The sequence below is a fragment of the Oncorhynchus nerka genome, linkage group LG26 (assembly GCF_034236695.1).
Source record: "Oncorhynchus nerka isolate Pitt River linkage group LG26, Oner_Uvic_2.0, whole genome shotgun sequence".
Classification (NCBI taxonomy): domain Eukaryota; kingdom Metazoa; phylum Chordata; class Actinopteri; order Salmoniformes; family Salmonidae; genus Oncorhynchus; species Oncorhynchus nerka.
This window is the reverse complement of record NC_088421.1, coordinates 56,474,200-56,499,844: the sequence shown is the minus strand read 5'-3', so window position 1 is coordinate 56,499,844 and position 25,645 is coordinate 56,474,200. Positions and strand designations below refer to the sequence as shown.

At 45.3% G+C, this 25,645-nt stretch overlaps 1 protein-coding gene across 1 annotated transcript; it reads right to left on the bottom strand.

Moving 5' to 3' along the window:
• Window positions 1–4,754: 4,754 nt before the first annotated feature.
• On the bottom strand, window positions 4,755–23,480 carry LOC115120020 (ras-related protein Rab-40C-like). The gene is made up of 7 exons (XM_065010915.1): window positions 23,111–23,480; window positions 21,652–22,404; window positions 15,601–15,661; window positions 11,206–11,266; window positions 9,097–9,174; window positions 7,836–8,058; window positions 4,755–5,542 (listed from the first exon to the last, which is right to left on the bottom strand). The coding sequence occupies exons 2-7, from the start codon at window positions 21,791–21,793 to the stop codon at window positions 5,268–5,270; spliced, it is 840 nt and encodes a 279-aa protein (XP_064866987.1). The 5' UTR covers window positions 21,794–22,404; window positions 23,111–23,480; the 3' UTR covers window positions 4,755–5,267.
• Between the last annotated feature and the right edge of the window lie 2,165 nt (window positions 23,481–25,645).

Sequence of the window (25,645 nt, the reverse complement as noted above, 5' to 3'; positions counted from 1 at the left end):
GGATACAATACGGAGTACTAGGGGGATGGATACGCATTTCTTTAGTAGAAACTCCAGACCGGGCCCTTGGACTAGGGGATGGATGGATTTCTTTATAGAAACAACCGGCCCTTACGCATTTCTTTAGTAGAAACCCAGACCGGCTGCTGATAATACTGCCATCGTCGTGGAGACGACATGTATCTGATGCTGTCTGGCTAAAAGACTATGGTATGTTATATAGTAAGGCAGAGGGGGCGCTGTTTCGCTCGCTCGGATGCCTTCCCAGGTGAGATGGTTTCAGACACTGGCGGATTGAAGGAAAAGTTAGCGGGGTGCGCTGTTGGGATGCCGGAATTATTTTTGGATGAACGTGTGAAGGTAACCTACTTCTTATAGTGAGTGGTTTGACAATCAGATGAAAACATAACTGGTTGTGTTCATGGCACATTAAAAAGTAGTTAATTTTTTACATTTAAATTACGTCTTTACTCTAAATGTATTTGTTTTATTTTTATGAGGGGCAGGGCCTCATACTGACCTCCAAATCACTAGCCTGGGGGACGAGGTTAGTGTCTATGTATTGGGGCCAGTAGATGGCATTGTTTCTTTAAGAAACTGATACTCATGTCTATGGCGCTAAATTCTGCACGCACCTCCAGCCGCTACATAGGATAAACTAACACTCACTGTAAACACACAATATTACCTCTGGTTAGTGTGTCAAGGTTTTGGTCAGACCTTTTAGATGAGTTTTTTAACCATTTTGACAGTCACATCCGGCACCACCTCAACAAAAACGATGCAGTTACCACAGGTTATCTGATCGAATCCTGGCCTTATGCTGTTAACACAGGCAGCCCAATTCAGACGTTGATGCCACTAATTGGTCTTTTGACCAATGAGATCAGATGCTTTGCCAATAATTGGGCAAAAGATTCAAAAAATTGGGCTGCTTGTGTTAATGCAGCCTTTTTGTGTCAAGGTTTTAGTCGACTTTAAGACTACTTGTTGTTGGCAATGTCTATTTTAACAAAAGTGTGGATTGCAGTCACTCCTTGTCCATAGACTGCTTTCAAGGTAAGGAAACATCTTAATATGTCAAATCTAAACTATCCCTTTACAATAGAACATCAGACCCTGGTTCAGGCTCCCGAGTGGTGCAGTGGTCTAAGGCACCTCATCTCAGTGCTAGAGGCGATATCACTACAGACCCTGGTTTGAATCCAGGCTGTATCACAACCGGCTGTGATTGGGAGTCCCATAGGGCGGCGCACAATTGGCCCAGCGTCATCTGGGTTAGGGTTTGGCCGGGGTAGGGCCGTCATTGTAAATAAGAATTTGTTCTTAACTGACTTGCCAAGTTAAATAAAAGGTGAAAAATTTTATTTTATTTTTTAAATTACAGAAGACACCATAACAATTTGACAACGTTAAGAACCGTTTTTATTGTGAAAAAAAGTCTCTGCTTTTCATACCCTAGCCTAAAACTGTACAATCAATAATTTAAAAACATGTTTCGGCTTGTTTAAAAAATAATAATTCAGAACACACTTGTTGGATCACACACTCCTTACCCAGCAGCAGCTACAACCAAAGGAAAATAGGAATGCATCCCAAATCACTATCCCCTATGTAGTGCACTACTTTTGACCAGGCCCATTGGCATATGCACTACATAGGTAATAAAAGTGCTCTTTTAGGACACACCCATAGTGTTTACATGTTGTGTTCACCATCATTTCTCTTCCCTTAGTCCAAAATGGCCACCTATTTCCTATCAAGAGCACTGCTCTGTTCAAAAGCAGTGCACTATATAAGGAATAGGGTGCCAATTGGGACGCACATTAACAACCTCAACTCAGGCAACATCAGGACACCCCCAAACGGGGCCCTTCTCCTGACATGATCACAAAACTCCATCTCCCATCATTCTTGCCAACTTTTTTAAATCTTTTTTTTTTTTTAAAGAGTCCATCATAATAATAACAACATTAATCCTATCTAGAGAAATCATTTGAGAAGGAAAAATATATAATATCTTCTGTTTCAAATTACACCCTATTCCCCCATTATTAGGGCAATTTATTTTAAAAGTACTGCACTTATTTTGAAGACTAGGGTAATTTGAGGCCTTCCTCATGTCCGACTACTATAGAGGTCAACATCAAAGGCTGGTGTCGTAATAAAACACATTACAATGTCAAAACGTTTTCAAATGAACGACAAAAAGGTTTTGTTGAAAGCCTCGCCTTCTCTACATGGCGAAGGTAGTGGGGTCCATATTATGACGTGCTGCACAAGAACCAAAACACCTCTTCCTCCTTTACAGTCTACAACCAACCAGATCACTATTAGGACTCTACTGGCACCCTATTCCCTAGATAGGGCACTACTTTCGACCAGGTGCCATAGTGACTAGGTGCCATTTGGGATACATCCTATGCTTCTGTCCTGGCCAAAGAACAGCATGACAACCTTTTCATATTACCAGACCGAGAGGTTTTCCCTGACCTCATGACCTGACCATGTGACCTAACCAGGAAAACCTCACAGAGGGAGGCCTGGAAAAAGGCTGTCGGGGGGAGAAGCTTCTTTATAAAAAGCAGACGAGAGTTAAAGTCCTATTTTCTTCATTCATACAATAATGGACTTTTGAGGCGATGGATGCAACTGTTGCATACAAACTACATAAAACAAAGTCCTTTTCTCCATTACGTTTGCTCAACTCCGGCGTCCCTCTCTCCCTCCGTCCTCTATCGCCTCCTTTTGGAAAAAGGTAATCGAGGAGAGGCGGCGAGAAGGGAACGTGGGTGAGAAGGGAACGTGGGTGAGAAGGGAACGTGGGTGAGAAGGGAACGTGGGCGAGAAGGGAACGTGGGCGAGAAGGGAACGTGGGCGAGAAGGGAACGTGGGCGAGAAGGGAACGTGGGTGAGAAGGGAACGTGGGCGAGAAGGGAACGTGGGTGAGAATGCTACCTGTATAGAATTAAGACTCCTCTCCACTCACACATCATCAGGCAAATTATGTTGACAGGGTGGAATCCCCAATAAATGTGTAACGTGATTAAAAACAAAACAAACAAAAAAAACATTTCAAGAGTCTTTCCGTGAAGGACTCAGGTAGGATCCACATGACCATCCTCCATGAAAGGTGGCTATCGAGGAGGGGAGGAGCCTCTTCCATCGGTCTACTAACTAATTGGCACCACTCGACCACTTATCGGTTTCCGGGTCACGCAGAAGAGAAGACGGAGAGGACAGATTTTTCCCAAATGAGAAAAGGCCGTCCATACATACATAGAAGAGTCTGTCCTTCTAGCGGTTGATACTCAGAGAGATACTAGTCTCTCTGAGACCAGAGGGACAGTTCAGTAAAACACAGAACAATAAGGGAGAAAAATAGCTTTGAGGGCCAGGAGATTTCCCTGAATAGGAGAAACTCTGGGGCTCCACGCTCACGTTGCTGACTGTCTGTGTAGGAAAACAATATGGCCGCCCTGCAGTGAGACGAGAACACCACCAGCCTGACAACCAGGCTTCATTGGGTGAGTCCTACGTCCTAAATGGTACCCTATTCCCTACATAGTGCACTACTTTAGACCAGAGCTCTATGACACCCTATTCCCTACATAGTGCACTACTTTAGACCAGAGCCTGTGTAGGGAATAGGTGATCGTTCACTGGCTGCACTGGAAACTGGTGCAGAGAGGAGAGGAGAGAGAGAGAAAGGGAAAGGAGGAGAGAAAGGAGGAGAGAGAGAAAGGAAGGAAAGAGAGAGAGAAAGGAAGGAAAGGAGGAGAGAGAGAAAGGAAGGAAAGGAGGAGAGAGAAAAGGAAGGAAAGGAGGAGAGAGAAAAGGAAGGAAAGGAGGAGAGAGAAAGGAAGGAGAGGAAAACTGGCAGGCAGACTGGATGACTGGGGAGAAGAGAAAAGGGAGGGAGGGGGGAGAAGGAGGGAAGGAGGGAGGGAGGGGAGAAGGAGGGAGGGAGGGAAGGAGGGAGAAGGGATGGAGGGAGGGTAGGGAGAAGGAGGGAGGGAGGGAGGGTAGGGAGAAGGAGGGAGGGAGGGTAGGGAGAAGGAGGGAGGGAGGGTAGGGAGAAGGAGGGAGGGAGGGTAGGGAGATGGAGGGAGGGAGGGTAGGGAGGGAGGGAGAAGGAAGGGAGGGTAGGGAGAAGGAGGAAGGAGGGTAGGGAGATGGAGGGAGGGTAGGGAGAAGGAGGGAGGGAGGGTAGGGAGAAGGAGGGAGGGAGGGAGGGAGGGAGGGAGGGAAGGAGGGAGGGTAGGGAAGGGAGGAGGGAGGTAAAGAGGAAGGGAGTGTGAGAGAATACAAAGCTGAGGGAGATGGATAGATGTAAAGTGGAAGAGAGGGAGAAGGGAGGGAGAGAGCAGGCAGAGTGAGGGAGATGTAGGGAGAGAGAGCAGGCAGAGTGAGGGAGAGAGAGAGCAGGCAGTGAGATGGAGAGAGAGAGAGAGATCACAGGTAGAGTGAGGAGAGAAAGCAGGCAGAGTGAGGGAGAGAGCAGGCAGAGTGAGGGAGAGAGCAGGCAGAGTGAGGGAGAGGTAGGGAGAGAGCAGGCAGAGTGAGGGAGAGTGAGAGCAGGCAGTGAGATGGAGAGAGAGCAGGCAGAGTGAGGGAGAGAGAGAAAGGAAGGAGAGAAGGAGAGCAGGCAGAGATCCATGAAGAGAACATCTATTATTTAACATATGAATCATGGGACAGCAGGAGGCAACACTGATCAACAGAGAGAGAAAGGAGGGAAGAAGAGAGGGAAAACACTAGAACTCAGTAGGGTTGTGTGGATGTATTCTGGACGTATTCTGGATGTGGATGTATTCTGGGTGTATTCTGGATGTATTCTGGGTGTGGATGTATTCTGGGTGTATTCTGAGTGTATTCTGGATGTATTCTGAGTTTATTCTGGGTGTATTCTGGATGATTCTGGGTGTATTCTGGATGTATTACAACTCCAGCACAACCCCTCCTATGGACGAGGGTTGACCAGAAATGTCTGGTCGGGTCTCCTCAAGTCTGTGTACACACACCTCCCTCCTCCTCCTCCTACACTAGGTTTCACCTCCCTCCTCCCCCAGGGTTTCTCCTCCCCCAGGGTTAGGGTATGGGTTAAGGGCTAGGTTTCAGGGTCTCCTCCCTTCAGGGTGTAGGTTAGGTCTCAGACTTGGTTCTCCCCACAGGCTCTACACATCCTCCCCTCAGTGGAAGGGCCAGGGTCTGTTTCAGTGTGTTTAGGGTGTTAGTCTCCCCCCTCCCCCAGACAGGGTCTATCACTAGGAGATTTTACAGTTGTTGCGTGTGCAGTTCTGTGGGGGGCTCTGGGGGGGTTTGATAGATTTAGAACGCTTCAGACTGTTCCCTTTAGACCCGCCCCCCGCGTTGGCCAGCGAATAGGAACGTCCGTGCATCATCACTGCGTTCATCCCATTGGCCATAGAGAAGGACTTGAGGTGGGACTTTATCGCCACGGGCAATGGCAGCTTGTCGATTAGGTGGACGGGCGTGCAGGAGACAATCGCTCTGCAGCACAGGTCCTGGAGAGTGAAGACTGGAGGGAGAGAGGGGAGGAGAGAGAGTTACTTCAACCTTGTTCTGTCCTGTTACAGCATTAGCTAGCTAGCAACCTGCTAACCACAGATCATTAGCTAGCTAGCAACCTGCTAACCACAGATCATTAGCTAGCTAGCAACCTGCCTAACCACAGATCATTAGCTAGCTAGCAAGCTGCTAACCACAGATCATTAGCTAGCTAGCAACCTGCTAACCACAGATCATTAGCTAGCTAGCAACCTGCTAACCACAGATCATTAGCTAGCTAGCAACCTGCTAACCACAGATCATTAGCTAGCTAGCAACCTGCTAACCACAGATCATTAGCTAGCTAGCAACCTGCCTAACCACAGATCATTAGCTAGCTAGCAACCTGCTAACCACAGATCATTAGCTAGCTAGCAACCTGCTAACCACAGATCATTAGCTAGCTAGCAACCTGCTAACCACAGATCATTAGCTAGCTAGCAACCTGCTAACCACAGATTAGCTAGCTAGCAACCTGCTAACCACAGATCATTAGCTAGCTAGCAACCTGCTAACCACAGATTAGCTAGCTAGCAACCTGCTAAACACAGATCATTAGCTAGCTAGCAACCTGCTAACCACAGATCATTAGCTAGCTAGCAACCTGCTAACCACAGATCATTAGCTAGCTAGCAACCTGCTAACCACAGATCATTAGCTAGCTAGCAACCTGCTAACCACAGATCATTAGCTAGCTAGCAACCTGCTAACCACAGATCATTAGCTAGCTAGCAACCTGCTAACCACAGATCATTAGCTAGCTAGCAACCTGCTAACCACAGATCATTAGCTAGCTAGCAACCTGCTAACCACAGATCATTAGCTAGCTAGCAACCTGCTAACCACAGATCATTAGCTAGCTAGCAACCTGCTAACCACAGATCATTAGCTAGCAACCTGCTAACCACAGATCATTAGCTAGCTAGCAACCTGCTAACCACAGATCATTAGCTAGCTAGCAACCTGCTAACCACAGATCATTCGCTAGCTAGCAACCTGCTAACCACAGATTAGCTAGCTAGCAACCTGCTAACCACAGATTATCTAGCTAGCAACCTGCTAACCACAGATCATTAGCTAGCTAGCAACCTGCTAACCACAGATCATTCGCTAGCTAGCAACCTGCTAACCACAGATTAGCTAGCTAGCAACCTGCTAACCACAGATTATCTAGCTAGCAACCTGCTAACCACAGATCATTAACTAGCTAGCAACCTGCTAACCACAGATCATTAGCTAGCTAGCAACCTGCTAACCACAGATGAAGGATATCGTGTGGTAATTTTACCAGCAGTAAACATCTGGTGGTTCAGAAAGGAACAAGGGAGAGCTTCTTTAGATGCGCTTCTAAAGTGGTCCTCTGTAGCTCAGCCGCTAGAGAGCGGCCCTCCGTAGCTCAGTCGCTAGAGAGCGGCCCTCCGTAGCGCAGTCGCTAGAGCGCGGCCCTCCGTAGCGCAGTCGCTAGAGCGCGGCCCTCCGTTGCGCAGTCGCTAGAGCGCGGCCCTCCGTTGCTCAGTCGCTAGAGCGCGGCCCTCCGTAGCGCAGTCGCTAGAGCGCGGCCCTCCGTAGCGCAGTCGCTAGAGCGCGGCCCTCCGTAGCTCAGTCGCTAGAGAGCGGCCCTCCGTAGCTCAGTCGCTAGAGAGCGGCCCTCCGTAGCTCAGTCGCTAGAGAGCGGCCCTCCGTAGCTCAGTCGCTAGAGAGCGGCCCTCCGTTGCTCAGTCGCTAGAGAGCGGCCCTCCGTAGCTCAGTCGCTAGAGAGCGGCCCTCCGTAGCTCAGTCGCTAGAGAGCGGCCCTCCGAGCGTTGCCAGAGAGCGGCCCGCTGCTCAGAGCGCGGCCCTCACGTCAGCCTGAGCGTTGCGTTGCTCAGTCGCCAGAGCGCGGCCCTCCGTTAGTTGCTCAGTCGCTAGAGAGCGGCCCTCCGTAGCTGCTGAGTGTAGCACTTGCAACACCGGGATAGTGGGTTCAATTCTCAGGACCGTCCATATGTAAAATGTATGTACGCATGACTAAGTCACTGGATAAAAGCTTCTGCTAAATGGTATATGTTATAATATTAAAGTAGGATAGCTGTACGTAGGCTGCATCTTATTATGTTCCTTCTGGTGCTCCTAAACCCTGGATTCTGTAATTACTACCTATTTATATCATCTATACCATGAATACTTTTTATTGTGCTCCTACAATTTTTTCTAATTAGGAGCACATGTACTCCTTTGTAAAAAAAATATATATATCGGTGTGTGTGTCCCCTCCCCCCTCCTACCTCTGTTGGGCTTCCAGAACTTCTCCATGCCGTGCCTCATCAGTACGATGCGAGACAGCTCTGTGAACGACTCGATGACGTTGAAGTTGCAGAGCGGGCTGACCTCAAAGAAGGTCATGCCGTTCTTCTCCGCGTACGCCCGGGCCTGCTCCGTAGGAACCTGGCGCTTGAACGCCAGGTGGAGCCGGTTACCTACCAGGATACGAGGTACACCCGGGGCATGCTGATGGGAGGGAGAGGGGGGCATTTCAGTGGTTTACAGGAAGTAGAAAACAGTAGTAAGTTATAGAAACTGTTAGAACTGTCTCTTATATATATATATATATCCCATCCTATCAGTATCCATCCTATCAGATCAGTATCCATCCTATCAGTATCCATCCTACCAGTATCCATCCTATCAGTATCCATCCTACCAGTATCCATCCTATCAGTATCCATCCTATCAGTATCCATCCTATCAGTATCCATCCTACCAGTATCCATCCTATCAGTATCCCTCCTATCAGTATCCATCCTATCAGTATCCATCCTATCAGTATCCATCCTATCAGTATCCATCCTACCAGTATCCATCCTACCAGTATCCATCCTACCAGTATCCATCCTATCAGTATCCATCCTATCCCACCAGTATCCATCCTATCCCACCAGTATCCATCCTATCCCACCAGTATCCATCCTATCCCACCAGTATCCAGCCTATCAGTATCCAGCCTATCAGTATCGACACACTGCAACAACACACTTAACAAGCGTTCTCTCTGCGTGGCGTTTAGGGAAACACACGTTGCATCTTGGGTCGTTGTAGGAAAGATACGTGATTAAAACCCTGGGAAGCCTGTGTTCCATCGCTATGGGAAACGGGCCCTGGTCTTTCTAGCGGCTTCACCTTTCATTCTACCAATCAAATTCTCTAGTCTATTCCCCCCCCCCCCATCTGTCTCCCGCTCTCTGAATGACAGGAGTCCAGTTCCAGGGTACTGTAGACTAGAGGTGAACCAGGAAAGACATATCTTCACCAAACACCCTGAGAGAAACACACACACACACAGGGAGGATGTCCTCTAGGCTTCTGCATCCCAGAAGGACATAGTGTGTCTATAGCAGTACTCTGGGCCTATTCGGTTCACCGAGGTGTGTTGAGGACTATGGGACAGGGTCTCTCCTTTCCTCTCCTCTACCCTCTCTTCCTCCTCTCCTCTACCCTCGCCTCTCCCTCTCCTCTACCCTCTCTTCCTCCTCTCCCCTCCCTCCATACCTCGTCAATCTCTCGTATCCAGCGGTCGATGCCTTCGAACGACCAGCGGTTTGCGATGTCATACACCAGCAGGATCCCCTGGAGAACACACACACACACACCATTGTTCTTTATGTCCTGTTTATAGAAGTAGGAGGAGCAGACAGGACCAGCCAAACACACTCAGTAGGGGACTTGTGTCATTAGATTGTGTGTGTACTGGATTAGATGAGTTTATTAGTCATGTGCACAGAGTCTCAGATGTAATTGCAGGGTACAGTGAAACTCTGTAGCTCCAACACTGCAGGTCAAAAAGAGAAGTACATGAAACAATAATATGAATAATATATACTATATACAGTTGAAGTCGGGAAGTTTACATACACCTTAGCCAAATACATTTAAACTCAGTTTTTCACAATTCCTGACATATAATCCTAGTAAAAATTCCCTGTTTTAGGTCAGTTAGGATCACCACTTCATTTTAAGAATGTGAAATGTCAGAATAATTGTAGAGAGAAGGATTTATTTCAGCTTTTATTTCTTTCATCACATTCCCAGTGGGTCAGAAGTTTACATACACGCAATTAGTATTTGGTAGCATTGCCTTTAAATTGTTTAACTTGGGTCAAACGTTTCAGGTAGCCTTCCACAAGCTTCCCACAATAAGTTGGGTGAATATTGGCCCATTCCTCCTGACAGAGCTGGTGTAACTGAGTCAGGTTTGTAGGCCTCCTTGCTCGCACAAGCTTTTTCAGTTCTGCCCACAAATGTTCTATAGGATTGAGGTCAGGGCTTGGTGATTGCCACTCAAATACCTTGACTTTGTTGTCCTTAAGCCATTTTGCCACAACTTTGGAAGTATGCTTGGGGTCATTGTCCATTTGGAAGAACAATTTGGGACCAAGCTTCAACTTCCTGACTCATGTCTTGAGTTGTTGCTTCAATATATCCACAATTTTCCATCCTCATGATGCCATCTATTTTGTGAAGTGCACCAGTCCCTCCTGCAGCAGAGCACCCCCACAACATGATGCTGCCACCCCCGTGCTTCACTGTTGGGATGGTGTTCTTCGGCTTGCAAGCCTCCCTTTCCTCCAAGCATAACGATGGTCATTATGGCCAAACAGTTTCATCAGACCAGAGGACATTTCTCCAAAAACTACAATCTTTGCCCCCATGTGCAGTTGCAAACCATAGTCTGGCTTTTTAATGGCGGTTTCGGAGCAGTGGCTTCTTCCTTGCTGAGCGGCTTTTCAGGTTATGTCGATATAGGACTCGTTTTACTGTGGATATAGATACTTTTGTATCCGTTTCCTCCAGCATCTTCACAAGGTCCTTTGCTGTTGTTCTGGGATTGATTTGTACTTTTCGCACCAAAGTACATTCATCTTTAGGAGACAGAACGTGTCTCCTTCCTGAGTGGTATGACGGCTGCGTGGTCCCATGGTATTTATTTTTACTTGCATACTATTGTTTGTACAGATGAACGTGGTACCTTCAGGCGTTTGGAAATTGCTCCCAAGGATGAACCAGACTTGGAGGTCTACAGAAAAAAATTCTGAGGTCTTGGCTGATTTCTTTTGATTTTCCCATGATGTCAAGCAAAGAGGCACTGAGTTTGAAGGCCTTGAAATACATCCACAGGTAGACCTCCAATTGACTCGAATTATGTCAATTAGCCTATCAGAAGCTTCTAAAGCCATGACATCATTTTCTGGAATTTTCCAAGCTGTTTAAAAGGCACAGTCAACTTACTGTATGTAAATTTCTGACCCCCTGGAATTGTGATGCAGTGAATGATAAGTGAAATAATCTGTCTGTAAACAATTGTTGGAAAAATTACTTGTGTCATGCACAAAGTAGATGTCCTAACCAACTTGACAAAACTATAGTTTGTTAACAAGAAATTTGTGGAGTGGTTGAAAACCAAGATTTAATGACTCCAACCTAAGTGTATGTAAACTTCTGACTTCAACTGTATATATACACACTATGTCGGCAGAATGTGTGTACTATGTCAGCAGAATGTGTGTACTATGTCAGCAGAATGTGTGTACTATGTCAGCAGAATGTGTGTACTATGTCAGCAGAATGTGTGTACTATGTCAGCAGAATGTGTGTTCCTACCTGAGCCCCTCTGGAGTAGGACCTGAAGATGGTGCAGAACCTCCCCTGTCCTGACGTGTCCCTGAGAGAGAGAGAGAGAGAGAGAGAGAGCGAGAGAGAGAGACAGAGAGAGCGAGAGAGAGAGACAGAGAGAGACAGAGAGAGTGAGAGAGAGAGACAGAGAGAGCGAGAGAGAGCGAGAGAGAGAGACAGAGTGAGAGAGAGAGACAGAGTGAGAGAGAGAGACAGTAAGAGTGATTTTCAAAACCTGCAACGAGCGAGAGAGAGAGAGACAGAGAGCGAGTAGAGAGAAACAGAGAGAGAATATCAGAGAGAGAGAAATGAGTTAACACAATTAAAGGGATATTCCGTTTTCACATTTTGATCCGTGGTTAAAAAGAGAAGGTTCTAAAAATAAATGCATCTGTGACATCACAGGATAGATTCAAAGTAAGAAAACAGTGATTTTCAAAACCTAACAACAGAATACTAGCCAGGAGGGTATCATCTTCCTCCCACAAATCCCATAGCGTTTGAATATCACTGTTTTTAAAATGGTTTAACTTAATGATGATATCATCGGGTAAAACTTTTAACACTATATTTGCTCCTACTTAAAAGTAGAAAATGTGCCGTTTTCACATACAGTGTCAATCTACGGTGTACCAAAGAGAGATGAATGATTATCCAAGATAAAACCCAGATAATGCACTTCAGAAAAAAAGGGTAGAGTAAGAAGAGTATTCATGACTTCTCTTTAGGCCAATGCCCCTAAACTAATGAGTACCCATCCTAACATACAGTATACTACCTACTTAATGAGTATCCATACTAACATACCATATACTACCTACTTAATGAGTACCCATACTAACATACCGTATACTACCTACTTAATGAGTACCCATACTAACATACAGTATACTACCTACTTAATGAGTATCCATACTAACATACGGTATACTACATACTTAATGAGTACCCATACTAACATACTGTATACTACCTACTTAATGAGTACCCATACTAACATACCGTATACTACCTACTTAATGAGTACCCATACTAACATACCGTATACTACCTACTTAATGAGTACCCATACTAACATACTGTATACTACCTACTTAATGAGTACCCATACTAACATACTGTATACTACCTACTTAATGAGTACCCTTACTAACATACTGTATACTACCTACTTAATGAGTACCCATACTAACATACGGTATACTACATACTTAATGAGTACCCATACTAACATACAGTATACTACCTACTTAATGAGTACCCATACTAACATACTGTATACCAACTACTTAATGAGTACCCATACTAACATACTGTATACTACCTAGTTAATGAGTACCCATACTAACATACTGTATACTACATACTTAATGAGTATATACTATTAGTTCATTTTAGTATACTGTAAACAAACGGTATTGTTTCAGTTGAGCGTACTAGCATTTCGCCTGTCGTAAATTCAATCTGGAGTACTTTCTGTTTCACACAACTCTACTGACTGACTGTTTCACACAACTCTACTGACTGACTGTTTCACACAACTCTACTGACTGACTGTTTAGACATTTTTAGCAAATGTACTGAAAATGAAACACAGAAATGCCCCTGTGTATTCACACCCCTCTGCTATGTCACTACAGACTGACCTGTGTATTCACACCCCTCTGCTATGTCACTACAGACTGAGCTGTGTATTCACACCCCTCTGCTATGTCACTACAGACTGACCTGTGTATTCACACCCCTCTGCTATGTCACTACAGACTGAGCTGTGTATTCACACCCCTCTGCTATGTCACTACAGACTGACCTGTGTATTCACACCCCTCTGCTATGTCATTACAGACTGAACTGTGTATTCACACCCTGTTGCTATGTCACTACAGACTGACCTGTGTATTCACACCCTGTTGCTATGTCACTACAGACTGAGCTGTGTATTCACACCCCTCTGCTATGTCATTACAGACTGAGCTGTGTATTCACACCCCTCTGCTATGTCACTACAGACTGAGCTGTGTATTCACACCCCTCTGCTATGTCACTACAGACTGAGCTGTGTATTCACACCCTGTTGCTATGTCACTACAGACTGAGACCTGTGTATTCACACCCCTCTGCTATGTCACTACAGACTGAGACCTGTGTATTCACACCCCTCTGCTATGTCATTACAGACTGAGATGTGAGACAGAGACAGAGATGGTATCTGAGTGGTGATTGGGTAGAGTTATGTCACAGAGAGATGGTATCTGAGTGGTGATTGGGATGAGAGAAGGACGATGGTAACAGAGATGGAATCTGAGTGGTGATTGGGTAGAGTTAACAGAGAGATGGAATCTGAGTGGTGTTTGGGTAGAGTTAACAGAGAGATGGAATCTGAGTGGTGATTGGGTAGAGTTAACAGAGAGATGGAATCTGAGTGGTGATTGGGTAGAGTTAACAGAGATGGTATCTGAGTGGTGATTGGGTAGAGTTAAGGACGTTAACAGAGATGGTATCTGAGTGGTGATTGGGTAGAGTTAACAGAGAGATGGAATCTGAGTGGTGATTGGGTAGAGTTAACAGAGAGATGGAATCTGAGTGGTGATTGGGTAGAGTTAACAGAGATGGTATCTGAGTGGTGATTGGGTAGAGTTAAGGACGTTAACAGAGATGGTATCTGAGTGGTGATTGGGTAGAGTTAAGGACGTTAACAGAGATGGTATCTGAGTGGTGATTGGGTAGAGTTAACAGAGAGATGGAATCTGAGTGGTGATTGGGTAGAGTTAAGGACGTTAACAGAGAGATGGTATCTGAGTGGTGATTGGGTAGAGTTAACAGAGATGGTATCTGAGTGGTGATTGGGTAGAGTTAACAGAGATGGTATCTGAGTGGTGATTGGGTAGAGTTAACAGAGATGGTATCTGAGTGGTGATTGGGTAGAGTTAAGGGCGTTAACAGAGAGATGGTATCTGAGTGGTGATTGGGTAGAGTTAAGGGAGATGGAATCTGAGTGGTGATTGGGTAGAGTTAACAGAGATGGTATCTGAGTGGTGATTGGGTAGAGTTAAGGGCGTTAACAGAGAGATGGTATCTGAGTGGTGATTGGGTAGAGTTAAGGGAGATGGAATCTGAGTGGTGATTGGGTAGAGTTAAGGGCGTTAACAGAGAGATGGTATCTGAGTGGTGATTGGGTAGAGTTAAGGGAGATGGAATCTGAGTGGTGATTGGGTAGAGTTAACAGAGATGGTATCTGAGTGGTGATTGGGTAGAGTTAACAGAGATGGTATCTGAGTGGTGATTGGGTAGAGTTAAGGACGTTAACAGAGATGGTATCTGAGTGGTGATTGGGTAGAGTTAAGGGCGTTAACAGAGAGATGGAATCTGAGTGGTGTTTGGGTAGAGTTAACAGAGAGATGGAATCTGAGTGGTGATTGGGTAGAGTTAACAGAGATGGTATCTGAGTGGTGATTGGGTAGAGTTAACAGAGATGGTATCTGAGTGGTGATTGGGTAGAGTTAAGGGCGTTAACAGAGAGATGGTATCTGAGTGGTGATTGGGTAGAGTTAAGGGAGATGGAATCTGAGTGGTGATTGGGTAGAGTTAAGGACGTTAACAGAGAGATGGTATCTGAGTGGTGATTGGGTAGAGTTAACAGAGATGGTATCTGAGTGGTGATTGGGTAGAGTTAAGGGCGTTAACAGAGAGATGGAATCTGAGTGGTGATTGGGTAGAGTTAAGGGCGTTAACAGAGAGATGGATACCATGTATGAGGTCTTATCTAATCAGTTCATTTACCTCCTCTGACTCTAACCTCTCTCTCTCTCACACTCACACACACACACACACACACGTAATGATGACACCCGCTGGGTTCAAGCTAACAACACTAATAACCACAACGTGTTGATTTAACATGTAGGATGTACTAATAACCACAACATGTAGGATGTACTAATAACCACAACATGTAGGATGTACTAATAACCACAACATGTAGGATGTACTAATAACCACAACGTGTAGGATGTACTAATAACCACAACATGTAGGATGTACTAATAACCACAACATGTAGGATGTACTAATAACCACAACATGTAGGATGTACTAATAACCACAACATGTAGGATGTACTAATAACCACAACATGTAGGATGTACTAATAACCACAACATGTAGGATGTACTAATAACCACAACATGTAGGATGTACTAATAACCACAACATGTAGGATGTACTAATAACCACAACATGTAGGATGTACTAATAACCACAACGTGTAGGATGTACTAATAACCACAACATGTAGGATGTACTAATAACCACAACGTGTAGGATGTACTAATAACCACAACATGTAGGATGTACTAATAACCACAACATGTAGGATGTACTAACCACAGCTCCAGTTTCACTCTCCTCCCATCCAGAAGAATAGTGGTGGTCTTGTAGTCGATGCCTGGATGGAGGAGAGAGGGAGGTTGTTGAGAGAGAGAGGAGGAGGTTGAGAGAGAGAGAGAGAGGAGGAGGTTGAGAGAGAGAGAGGAGGAGGTTGAGAGAGAGAGGAGGAGGTTGAGAGAAGACAACAGAGGAGGAGGTTGAGAGAGAGGAGGAGGTTGATCCAGCAGAAGAGTGGAGAGAGGAGGAGGTTGAGAGAGAGAGGAGGAGGTTGAGAGAGAGAGAGAGAGAGAGAGAGAGAGGAGGAGGTTGAGAGAGAGAGGAGGAGGTTGAGAGAGAGAGAGAGAGGAGGAGGTTGAGAGAGAGAGAGAGGAGGAGGTTGAAAGAGAGAGAGAGAGGAGGAGGTTGAGAGAGAGAGAGAGAGGAGGTTGAGAGAGAGAGGGAGAGAGGAGGAGGTTGAGAGAGAGAGAGTGGAGGTTGAGAGAGAGAGAGAGGAGGTTGAGAGAGAGAGAGAGGAGGTTGAGAGAGAGGAGGTTGAGAGAGGAGGTTGAGAGAGAGGAGGTTGAGAGAGAGAGAGGAGGTTGAGAGAGAAGGGGAGGTTGAAATACAGAAGAGAAAGTGGTAGGGAGGAGGGTGAGAGAAAGAAGGGAGAGGTATTAGACATTAAAAAGCATTATCAGTTCACCTGTCCTTATAGCTCTGTGTGTGTGTGTGTGTGTGTGTGTGTGTGTGTGTGTGTGTGTGTGGCTTCAGAATGTAAAAGGACACATGTTGTGCTTCAGTTGCAGTTCTCCACTTGGATGAGAAATCTTTGCTCTTGTCCTGACCAATCAAATTACTGCTTTCACGGCAGTCTATGGCACTGCATCTCAGGGCTAGAGGCGTCACTACAGACCCTGGTTCGATTCCAGGCTCCTTCACAATTGGCCCAGCGTCGTCTGGGTTAGAGTTTGGCCGGGGGGAAGGCCCTCATTGTAAAGAAGAATTTGTTCTTAGTTGACTTTCCAAGTAAAAAAGAAAAAGTTAAATAAAATTTTAAAATTCAAAAGGAACTCAGTCCACCTTTAAAGTTACTGTAATTGTAGTTGGGTAATACATCATCAGTTCCTCTGTCATTTTGGTGCGGCAGCATAGCCTAGTGGTTAGAGCGTTGGACTAGTAACCGGAAGGTTGCAAGTTCAAACCCCCGAGCTGACAAGGTACTAATCTGTCGTTCTGCCCCTGAACAGGCAGTTAACCCACTGTTCCTAGGCCGTCATTGAAAATAAGAATTTGTTCTTAACTGACTTGCCTGGTTAAATAAAGGAAAAATTACAGACCTTAGAGAGACATTTATAACCTGTCAGAAATGTCCAGATCAACCAGCCCACGTCAGCTAACGCTTTTTAATTCAGGGTTTTTTAGCCCATAGATACCGTTGTCATTTTGTCACCCAAATATCACATGAATGCACATTAGACATGGCAAAATGTATAGAATTACAAGGAAATCCCCTTTAAAATTGTTACATTTTCTCCGGCAACAAGAGAGGTGTGAACAGTCTGTATCATGAACAGTGCTGGTCCCCATAGAGGTGTGAACAGTCTGTATCATGAACAGTGCTGGTCCCCATAGAGGTGTGAACAGTCTGTATCATGAACAGTGCTGGTCCCCATAGAGGTGTGAACAGTCTGTATCATGAACAGTGCTGGTCCCCATAGAGGTGTGCACAGTCTGTATCATGAACAGTGCTGGTCCCCATAGAGGTGTGCACAGTCTGTATCATGAACAGTGCTGGTCCCCATAGAGGTGTGCACAGTCTGTATCATGAACAGTGCTGGTCCCCATAGAGGTGTGAACAGTCTGTATCATGAACAGTGCTGGTCCCCATAGAGGTGTGCACAGTCTGTATCATGAACAGTGCTGGTCCCCATAGAGGTGTGAACAGTCTGTATCATGAACAGTGCTGGTCCCCATAGAGGTGTGAACAGTCTGTATCATGAACAGTGCTGGTCCCCATAGAGGTGTGCACAGTCTGTATCATGAACAGTGCTGGTCCCCATAGAGGTGTGAACAGTCTGTATCATGAACAGTGCTGGTCCCCATAGAGGTGTGAACAGTCTGTATCATGAACAGTGCTGGTCCCCATAGAGGTGTGAACAGTCTGTATCATGAACAGTGCTGGTCCCCATAGAGGTGTGAACATTAGATAGAGATGCTCTGTCTTCAGGAACTCTCTCTCTCTCATTAGTTATTCCCTCTATCTTCTCCCCCCATATCTCTGGGGGATTTGTCTGATGGAGCTGGGAGTGTGTGAAGCAGCTCTTTTGAAGCCACAGACCAGCAGCCCTGCCCCCCCTCCTCTTTCTCTCTCTCTCCCCATCGCCCCCCAACTATCAACAGCAGCAAGCTGTCACATCCAGCAGCACCATAACACCCAGACAGACATCCGTCTCCTTTCCTCGTGCCCAAGGAGAGCTCACCCCATCGGGTACAGGTCTGTCACATCCAGCAGCACCATAACACCCAGACAGACATCCGTCTCCTTTCCTCGTGCCCAAGGAGAGCTCACCCCATCGGGTACAGGTCTGTCACATCCAGCAGCACCATAACACCCAGACAGACATCAGTCTCCTTTCCTCGTGCCCAAGGAGAGCTCACCCCATCGGGTACAGGTCTGTCACATCCAGCAGCACCATAACACCCAGACAGACATCAGTCTCCTTTCCTCGTGACAGACAAGGAGAGCTCACCCCATCGGGTACAGGTCTGTCACATCCAGCAGCACCATAACACCCAGACAGACATCAGTCTCCTTTCCTCGTGCCCAAGGAGAGCTCACCCCATCGGGTACAGGTCTGTCACATCCAGCAGCACCATAACACCCAGACAGACATCCGTCTCCTTTCCTCGTGCCCAAGGAGAGCTCACCCCATCGGGTACGGATCTGTCACAACCTCCCCTCTCCACTGAGAACCTCCAGGACTCCGACAGTCACACGACAGCTAGCCTGTAGACACCCCTAGCTCTGAATGATAATGACTGGGGATTCCCGGCAACAATGTTATTGTATTGAACAAAAAGAAACCACACAACCTTTGAAATGACTTAACAAGGACAACGTAGGCAGTTCAAACAACACCCTGATGAACTGGTGTGGAAGCTATGATTCCTGTTTGGCCCTGTCCGGGGGTGTCCTCGGATGGGGCCACAGTGTCTCCTGACCCCTCCTGTCTCAGCCTCCAGTATTTATGCTGCAGTAGTTTATGTGTCGGGGGGCTAGGGTCAGTTTGTTATATCTGGAGTACTTCTCCTGTCCTATTCGGTGTCCTGTGTGAATCTAAGTGTGTGTTCTCTAATTCTCTCCTCTCTTTCTTTCTCTCTCTCTGAGGACCTGAGCCCTAGGACCATGCCTCAGGACTACCTGACATGATGACTCCTTGCTGTCCCCAGTCCACCTGGCTGTGCTGCTGCTCCAGTTTCAACTGTTCTGCCTTATTATTATTCGACCATGCTGGTCATTTATGAACATTTGAACATCTTGGCCATGTTCTGTTATAATCTCCACCCGGCACAGCCAGAAGAGGACTGGCCACCCCACATAGCCTGGTTCCTCTCTAGGTTTCTTCCTAGGTTTTGGCCTTTCTAGGGGGGTTTTCCTAGCCACCGTGCTTCTACACCTGCATTGCTTGCTGTTTGGGGTTTTAGGCTGGGTTTCTGTACAGCACTTTGAGATATCAGCTGATGTACGAAGGGCTATATAAATACATTTGATTTGGATGTCTCCCGACTCAACACATAACCCTGATGAACTGGTGTGGAAGCTATGATTCCAAGCGTGATGGTAGCTAATGGGCGTCTCCCGACTCAACACACACCCTGACAAACCAGAATAGAAGGCATCTGGTGATCCTCGGGCTAAGGTCATGGTGACTGTGTAGCTACACTCCCAGGGGACCTGCTGGGTGTGTGTGTGGAGTGTGTGTGTAGTGTGTGTGTAGTGTGTGGAGTGTGTGTGTGTGTGTGGAGCGTGTGTGTGTGTATGTGGAGTGTGTGTACTCTATAATACAAGGCTTGTTGTAGGACTGTGAAGTCATTCAAACCAGGGGTGGGAGGAAAGGTCTGGTTTGAAAAGCTTCTCTTAAAACTTTATTATTTAAAAATATATAAAAATACACAGGATAGGTACAGTGTAATGTGTAGTTTTACAGGGTCAGTCATAGTAGTATGATAGGTGTTGCTTTACAGGGTCGTAGTAGTATGATAGGTGTTGTTTTACAGGGTCATAGTAGTATGATAGGTGTTGTTTTACAGGGTCAGTCATAGTAGTATGATAGGTGTTGTTTTACAGGGTCAGTCATAGTAGTATGATAGGTGTTGTTTTACAGGGTCAGTCATAGTAGTATGATAGGTGTTGTTTTACAGGGTCAGTCATAGTAGTATTATAGGTGTTGCTTTACATGGTCAGTCATAGTTGTATGATAGGTGTTGTTTTACAGTATGTTACTCCTGGAGGAAACTAGGGTTAAGTGCCTTCCTCAAGGCACATGGAGATTTTCACCTTGTCGACTCGGGCAGCGACCTTTCAGCTACTGACCCTTCTGCTGTAGCTGATGCATTATTAGTTAGTGAGACAGTGACTGGACCTTCTGCTGTAGCTGATACATTATTAGTTAGTGAGACAGTGACTGGACCTTCTGCTGTAGCTGATGCATTATTAGTTAGTGAGACAGTGACTGGACCTTCTGCTGTAGCTGATACATTATTAGTTAGTGAGACAGTGACTGGACCTTCTGCTGTAGCTGATACATTATTAGTTAGTGAGACAGTGACTGACCCTTCTGCTGTAGTTGATGCATTATTAGTTAGTGAGACAGTGACTGGACCTTCTGCTGTAGCTGATACATTATTAGTTAGTGAGACAGTGACTGGACCTTCTGCTGTAGCTGATACATTATTAGTTAGTGAGACAGTGACTGGACCTTCTGCTGTAGCTGATACATTATTAGTTAGAGAGACAGTGACTGGACCTTCTGCTGTAGCTGATACATTATTAGTTAGTGAGACAGTGACTGGACCTTCTGCTGTAGCTGATGCATTATTAGTTAGTGAGACAGTGACTGGACCTTCTGCTGTAGCTGATGCATTATTAGTTAGTGAGACAGTGACTGGACCTTCTGCTGTAGCTGATACATTATTAGTTAGTGAGACAGTGACTGGACCTTCTGCTGTAGCTGATACATTATTAGTTAGAGAGACAGTGACTGGACCTTCTGCTGTAGCTGATGCATTATTAGTTAGAGAGACAGTGACTGGACCTTCTGCTGTAGCTGATGCATTATTAGTTAGAGAGACAGTGACTGGACCTTCTGCTGTAGCTGATACATTATTAGTTAGTGAGACAGTGACTGACCCTTCTGCTGTAGTTGATACATTATTAGTTAGAGAGACAGTGACTGGACCTTCTGCTGTAGCTGATGCATTATTAGTTAGAGAGACAGTGACTGGACCTTCTGCTGTAGCTGATGCATTATTAGTTAGTGAGACAATATGAATGTGTCTGCATTGTTCAGACGTTTGTACAGGAGCGGAAAAGATTATTCACTTACCACACACAGCGGACTGGTATGTGTCTGTTTTTAGGTGGTGTGTGTGTGTAGATGGTGTGTGTAGATGGTGTGTGTAGATGGTGTGTGTGTGTGTGTGTGTAGATGGTGTGTGTGTAGATGGTGTGTGTGTGTGTAGATGGTGTGTGTGTGTGTAGATGGTGTGTGTGTCTGTGTGTGTGTGTGTCTGTGTCTGTGTCTTTACGCGTTCGTGCTGTGTATTTGTATTTATTAGAGATCCCCCTTAGCTGCTGCCAAGACTTGTGTCCTCTCCCTGTGTGTGTGTGTGTGTGTAGTACATTTTCAAGTGAGTCATTTAGCAGAAGCTCTTATCCAGAGCGACTTACAGTTAGTGCATTCATCCTTAAGACAGCTCGGTTGGACAACCACATTATCACAGTCACAGTAAGTACATTTCCCCCCTCAATAAAGTAGTTATCAGAAAAGTCCTGAGCTCGTGACTCACCACTGCTGTACGCGTACGGAGACTCTGCCGATCCATCCTGTAGGCTGTCTAGTATCTCCCCTTTCCCCACATCGCTGTCCCCGACCAGGAGGAACTTCAACAGGTAGTCATAACTCTTCACCGGGCTGCCCTGGGTCCCCATCCTGCCTTCCTCACATCTGTCCCCTCACACACTGGGGGAGGGGAGGGGATGGAGGCAGAGGGGGGCGGAGAGGGGAGAGGATGGAGGCAGAGGGGAGAGGATGGAGGCAGAGGGGGGCGGAGAGGGGAGAGGATGGAGGCAGAGGGGGACTAAGGGGGGATAGGGGCTGGAGAGAGGGGGGGAAACAGGTATAGTCTATTCCAGCAGAGAAGTTAGAGTCAAGAGTCTGTGTGGTCCTCCAGTTGAGAATTGTTGATTAGCCCTACGGCCCACTGTTGTGTGTCGAGGTGGAGTTGAGGCGCTGCTACAGGTTAAAACACCTGACCACCATTGTAGCTTGGCAAGTCTGAATGATGCAGCAATAGTGGACACTATTTTTTTTTTTTTTTAAGTCCCTCCAGGTTAAACAGCTTGCAGGAGTTGGAAGTACGGTGTGCTGCTCAAAACCAAAACGTCCCTTGGACAGGAATTAGGCAGGGTACCAGTGGTGGTCCAAATAACGTCACTGATGAAAGCAAGCTGCGAGCAGAAGTCCTGATCTTCCAACCTCAACACCGTTTTGCAACTGGTATTTAACCACCGACTTCTCTGACTGCTAGCGCTTCAAACACCTGTCACAGTTTAAAACAACAATTACATTTAAAATACAACGCTGTTGCTTCATCAACAGACGGTGAGTAAACGAACCTTGTTGTGAGCTATCTGGCAATAACTAACCTCTCTTTAGATGAAAACAACATATTTGTTTTGTGGACGTGACGTTAGCTAAACTGTATATTTTAAGGACGTAGCTAGTTTCCTAGTTAGCGTACAGGCTATCTGTGTCCTTATTGTTAGCATAACGTTAGCTAGCTAGCGAATAATGCCATTATGGGCTAGCTATCGCAACAAAGAAAGTGTTATCAAGAACATCTAACGTTACAGTCTATGTTGAGCCCACAAAACAAAAATGTTTATAACCTGTTTTTGTTTTTTTACTAGATAGTTAGCAACCCTGTTATAGTAATTAAAGGGTAAATAGGCAGCTAGCCAGAATGGTAGCTAGCAAGCTAACTATGAACAACAGCTTTGTGTGGCTGGCAAGACAGGAGGAGCTAGTTAGCTGGGTATGCTAAGCTAGCTGGTAATGCTAAGCTAGCTGGTAATGCTAAACTAGCTGGTAATGCTAAACTAGCTAGATATTCGTGGTTAGTTGACAAGTGTCAAATCAAATCAACGACAGAGGTCAACATCCGAATTAAATAACATACCCTATATGTATCAGTTTGCCAGAACTCTCATTCATAAAGGTAACAATTGTACGAGTAATCTCCTAACCTGTCGAAAACTGGACTATCCTCTTCCTAACTGGTTTACGATGCTGGCTTCCTTGGTACCGATTGCTTGCTAACTTCACCCGAGACTGGCTGCCCTGAAATCGGGCCCCTCTCTCTTGTCCGGACAACAAAGATCCGTAACTTCCCGACCTTTTCCTTGCCTTGGTTCAATCCAGAACTTGCAGTTTGCCGTATTTTCTCGTGGGTCCAAAGCACAAGTTGAGATGTAAAGGTTTTAGTCCAAGTCCGCGGTAAATCATTTGAAAATCTCAGTTTGTAAAATCATACATGTGTTTTTTTCCTCCAGGCTCAATCACATTCGCGATAACACACTGTAGCTGACAGATAGGCACTGCACAGTCTGGTGCTCGAGGTTCCCGCTCCGCCCTTACCAGCCTCTGATTGGATACACATACGTACAGAATGATACGATTGGCTATCAGAAAAATCAATCATAAAATCTGTCAACAACACTTTGAGAGGAAGTGACTGAGATTAAGGGGCAGATTCGACTATGTTTGATCGTACTGTTCGGCTGGGTACTGGCCTGTGACCGGTGACGCAAACGGGCAAAGGCAGGTGAAGGTGGAACGGTAATCTTGCGCTGCTCGGTTCGTGTTGTCAACAAGGCAGCATTGTGCATCGTCCAGAAACATACATCTCTTTCCAATAAAAAATATATGTTTGAATTTTTCCAATTAGTTTTCATTTGGAAGGCATTATACAGCGTTTATATATCATTTTAAAAAATCACTTTTTCATGTCATAACACATGAAAAAGTAATACACATTACTCCATGAGTTTAATTATGTCACTTTTGTTTTTGAGCCGATTTCGCCATGGCCTTTGAATGGGGTACCTGGCTCACGCCTGGGGGGCAATCAACTTTCACCCGGTGCAAAACACGCCTTATCGGGCGTCCCGGACAGATGAATCAAATGCCTTCGGGCGTCCCGGACAGATGAATCGAATGCCTTCAATGCTAATCAGATGATAGAATGGATTAAAGCACTGGCTCAAACAAAAACGGAATAAAAAACAATGGGGAAATGTAGTGATACTAGTAACGTATAAATGTTGAAACAAAGGACACGGAAGTAACCTTAACAAACACGTTTGAGTGGGATACTGTCAGTTGACAGAGGGTGTGAATGTGTGTCAAACCTGTTTGAAAATCATGACTCATTACCTCTCTCCTCTCCCACGGATAAATACTCGAATGAATGACTGATTGAATTAATCACACACACACGTAGCTGAGGTAAGTAGTGGTGCTGGGGGTGCTGCAGCATCCCCTGAAAAATGGAAAATAATATATATATATATATATATATACTAGTCATGTATTAGCGGACCAATATAGGCTTCCGTATCTCCGGCAAATATTTTTTTAGATATATATTTCAGGATATTGTGTATCCTTGGAAAAAAAACAGAATTCTGGTAAACATTACAATTTTAAAAACATAGCTTGTCCAAGAAAAGTAGTCTCTTGACAGGGTAAATTAAACTGCCTACAAAGTTCTGTACTGAATTCAATATTACCATTACCTTTTTAAAACCATGTATAGATTTATTACCCAAACACAAGCATTATTATTTATTTTTATATATTTCATTTTGAGCTTTATTTAACACAGGTTGTTGTTACTTCATATCCCAGCGATAATGCTTTGCCCTGGGAAGACAAAATGCAATTTGCTCAACTTGCCATTGGCTCAACTTTCCCCAAGGCAAACATTTTGACTATGTTAGCCCACATATCTACAAGGATGCACTTTCATACTAGGTTTAGGACCTCCTATTGAAGCTTGTAGGCTGCGTTTACACAGGCAGCTCAATTCTGATTTCGGCCTACCGGGGAACAGTGGGTTAACTGCCTTGTTCAGGGGCAGAAGTACAGATTTTTACCTTGTCAGCTCGGGGATTCGATCCAGCAACCTTTCGGTTACTACTTTTCTAGGCTATCTGCCACACCAAAATTATTTGTTATACTGTTTTATAAGATATGTTTTTATATTGTGTTAGATTTGTTGTTAATACATATTTTATATATACACACATATATATATACACTACCAGGCAGAAGTTTTAGAACACCTACTCATTCAAGGGTTTTTCTTTGTTTTTACTATTTTCTACATTGTAGAATAATAGTGAAGACATCAAAACTATGAAATAACACATATGGAGTCATGTAGTAACCAACAAAGTGTTAAATAAATCCTTCATATAAGTTCATTTGTGGAATTTCTTTCCTTCTTAATGTCTTTGAGCCAATCAGTTGTGTTGTGACATGGTAGGGGTTGGTATACAGCAGACAGCCCTATTTGGTAAAAGACCAAGTCCATATTATGGCAAGAACAGCTCAAATAAGCAAAGAGAAATGACAGGCTCTCATTTCATTAAGACATGAAGGTCAGTCAATGCGGAAAAAAGTGCAGTCGTAAAAACCTTCAAGTGATGAAACTGTCTCTCATGAGGAAAGGAAGAGCCAAGGTTCATTAGAGTTAGAGTTAACTGTCTCTCTTGGAG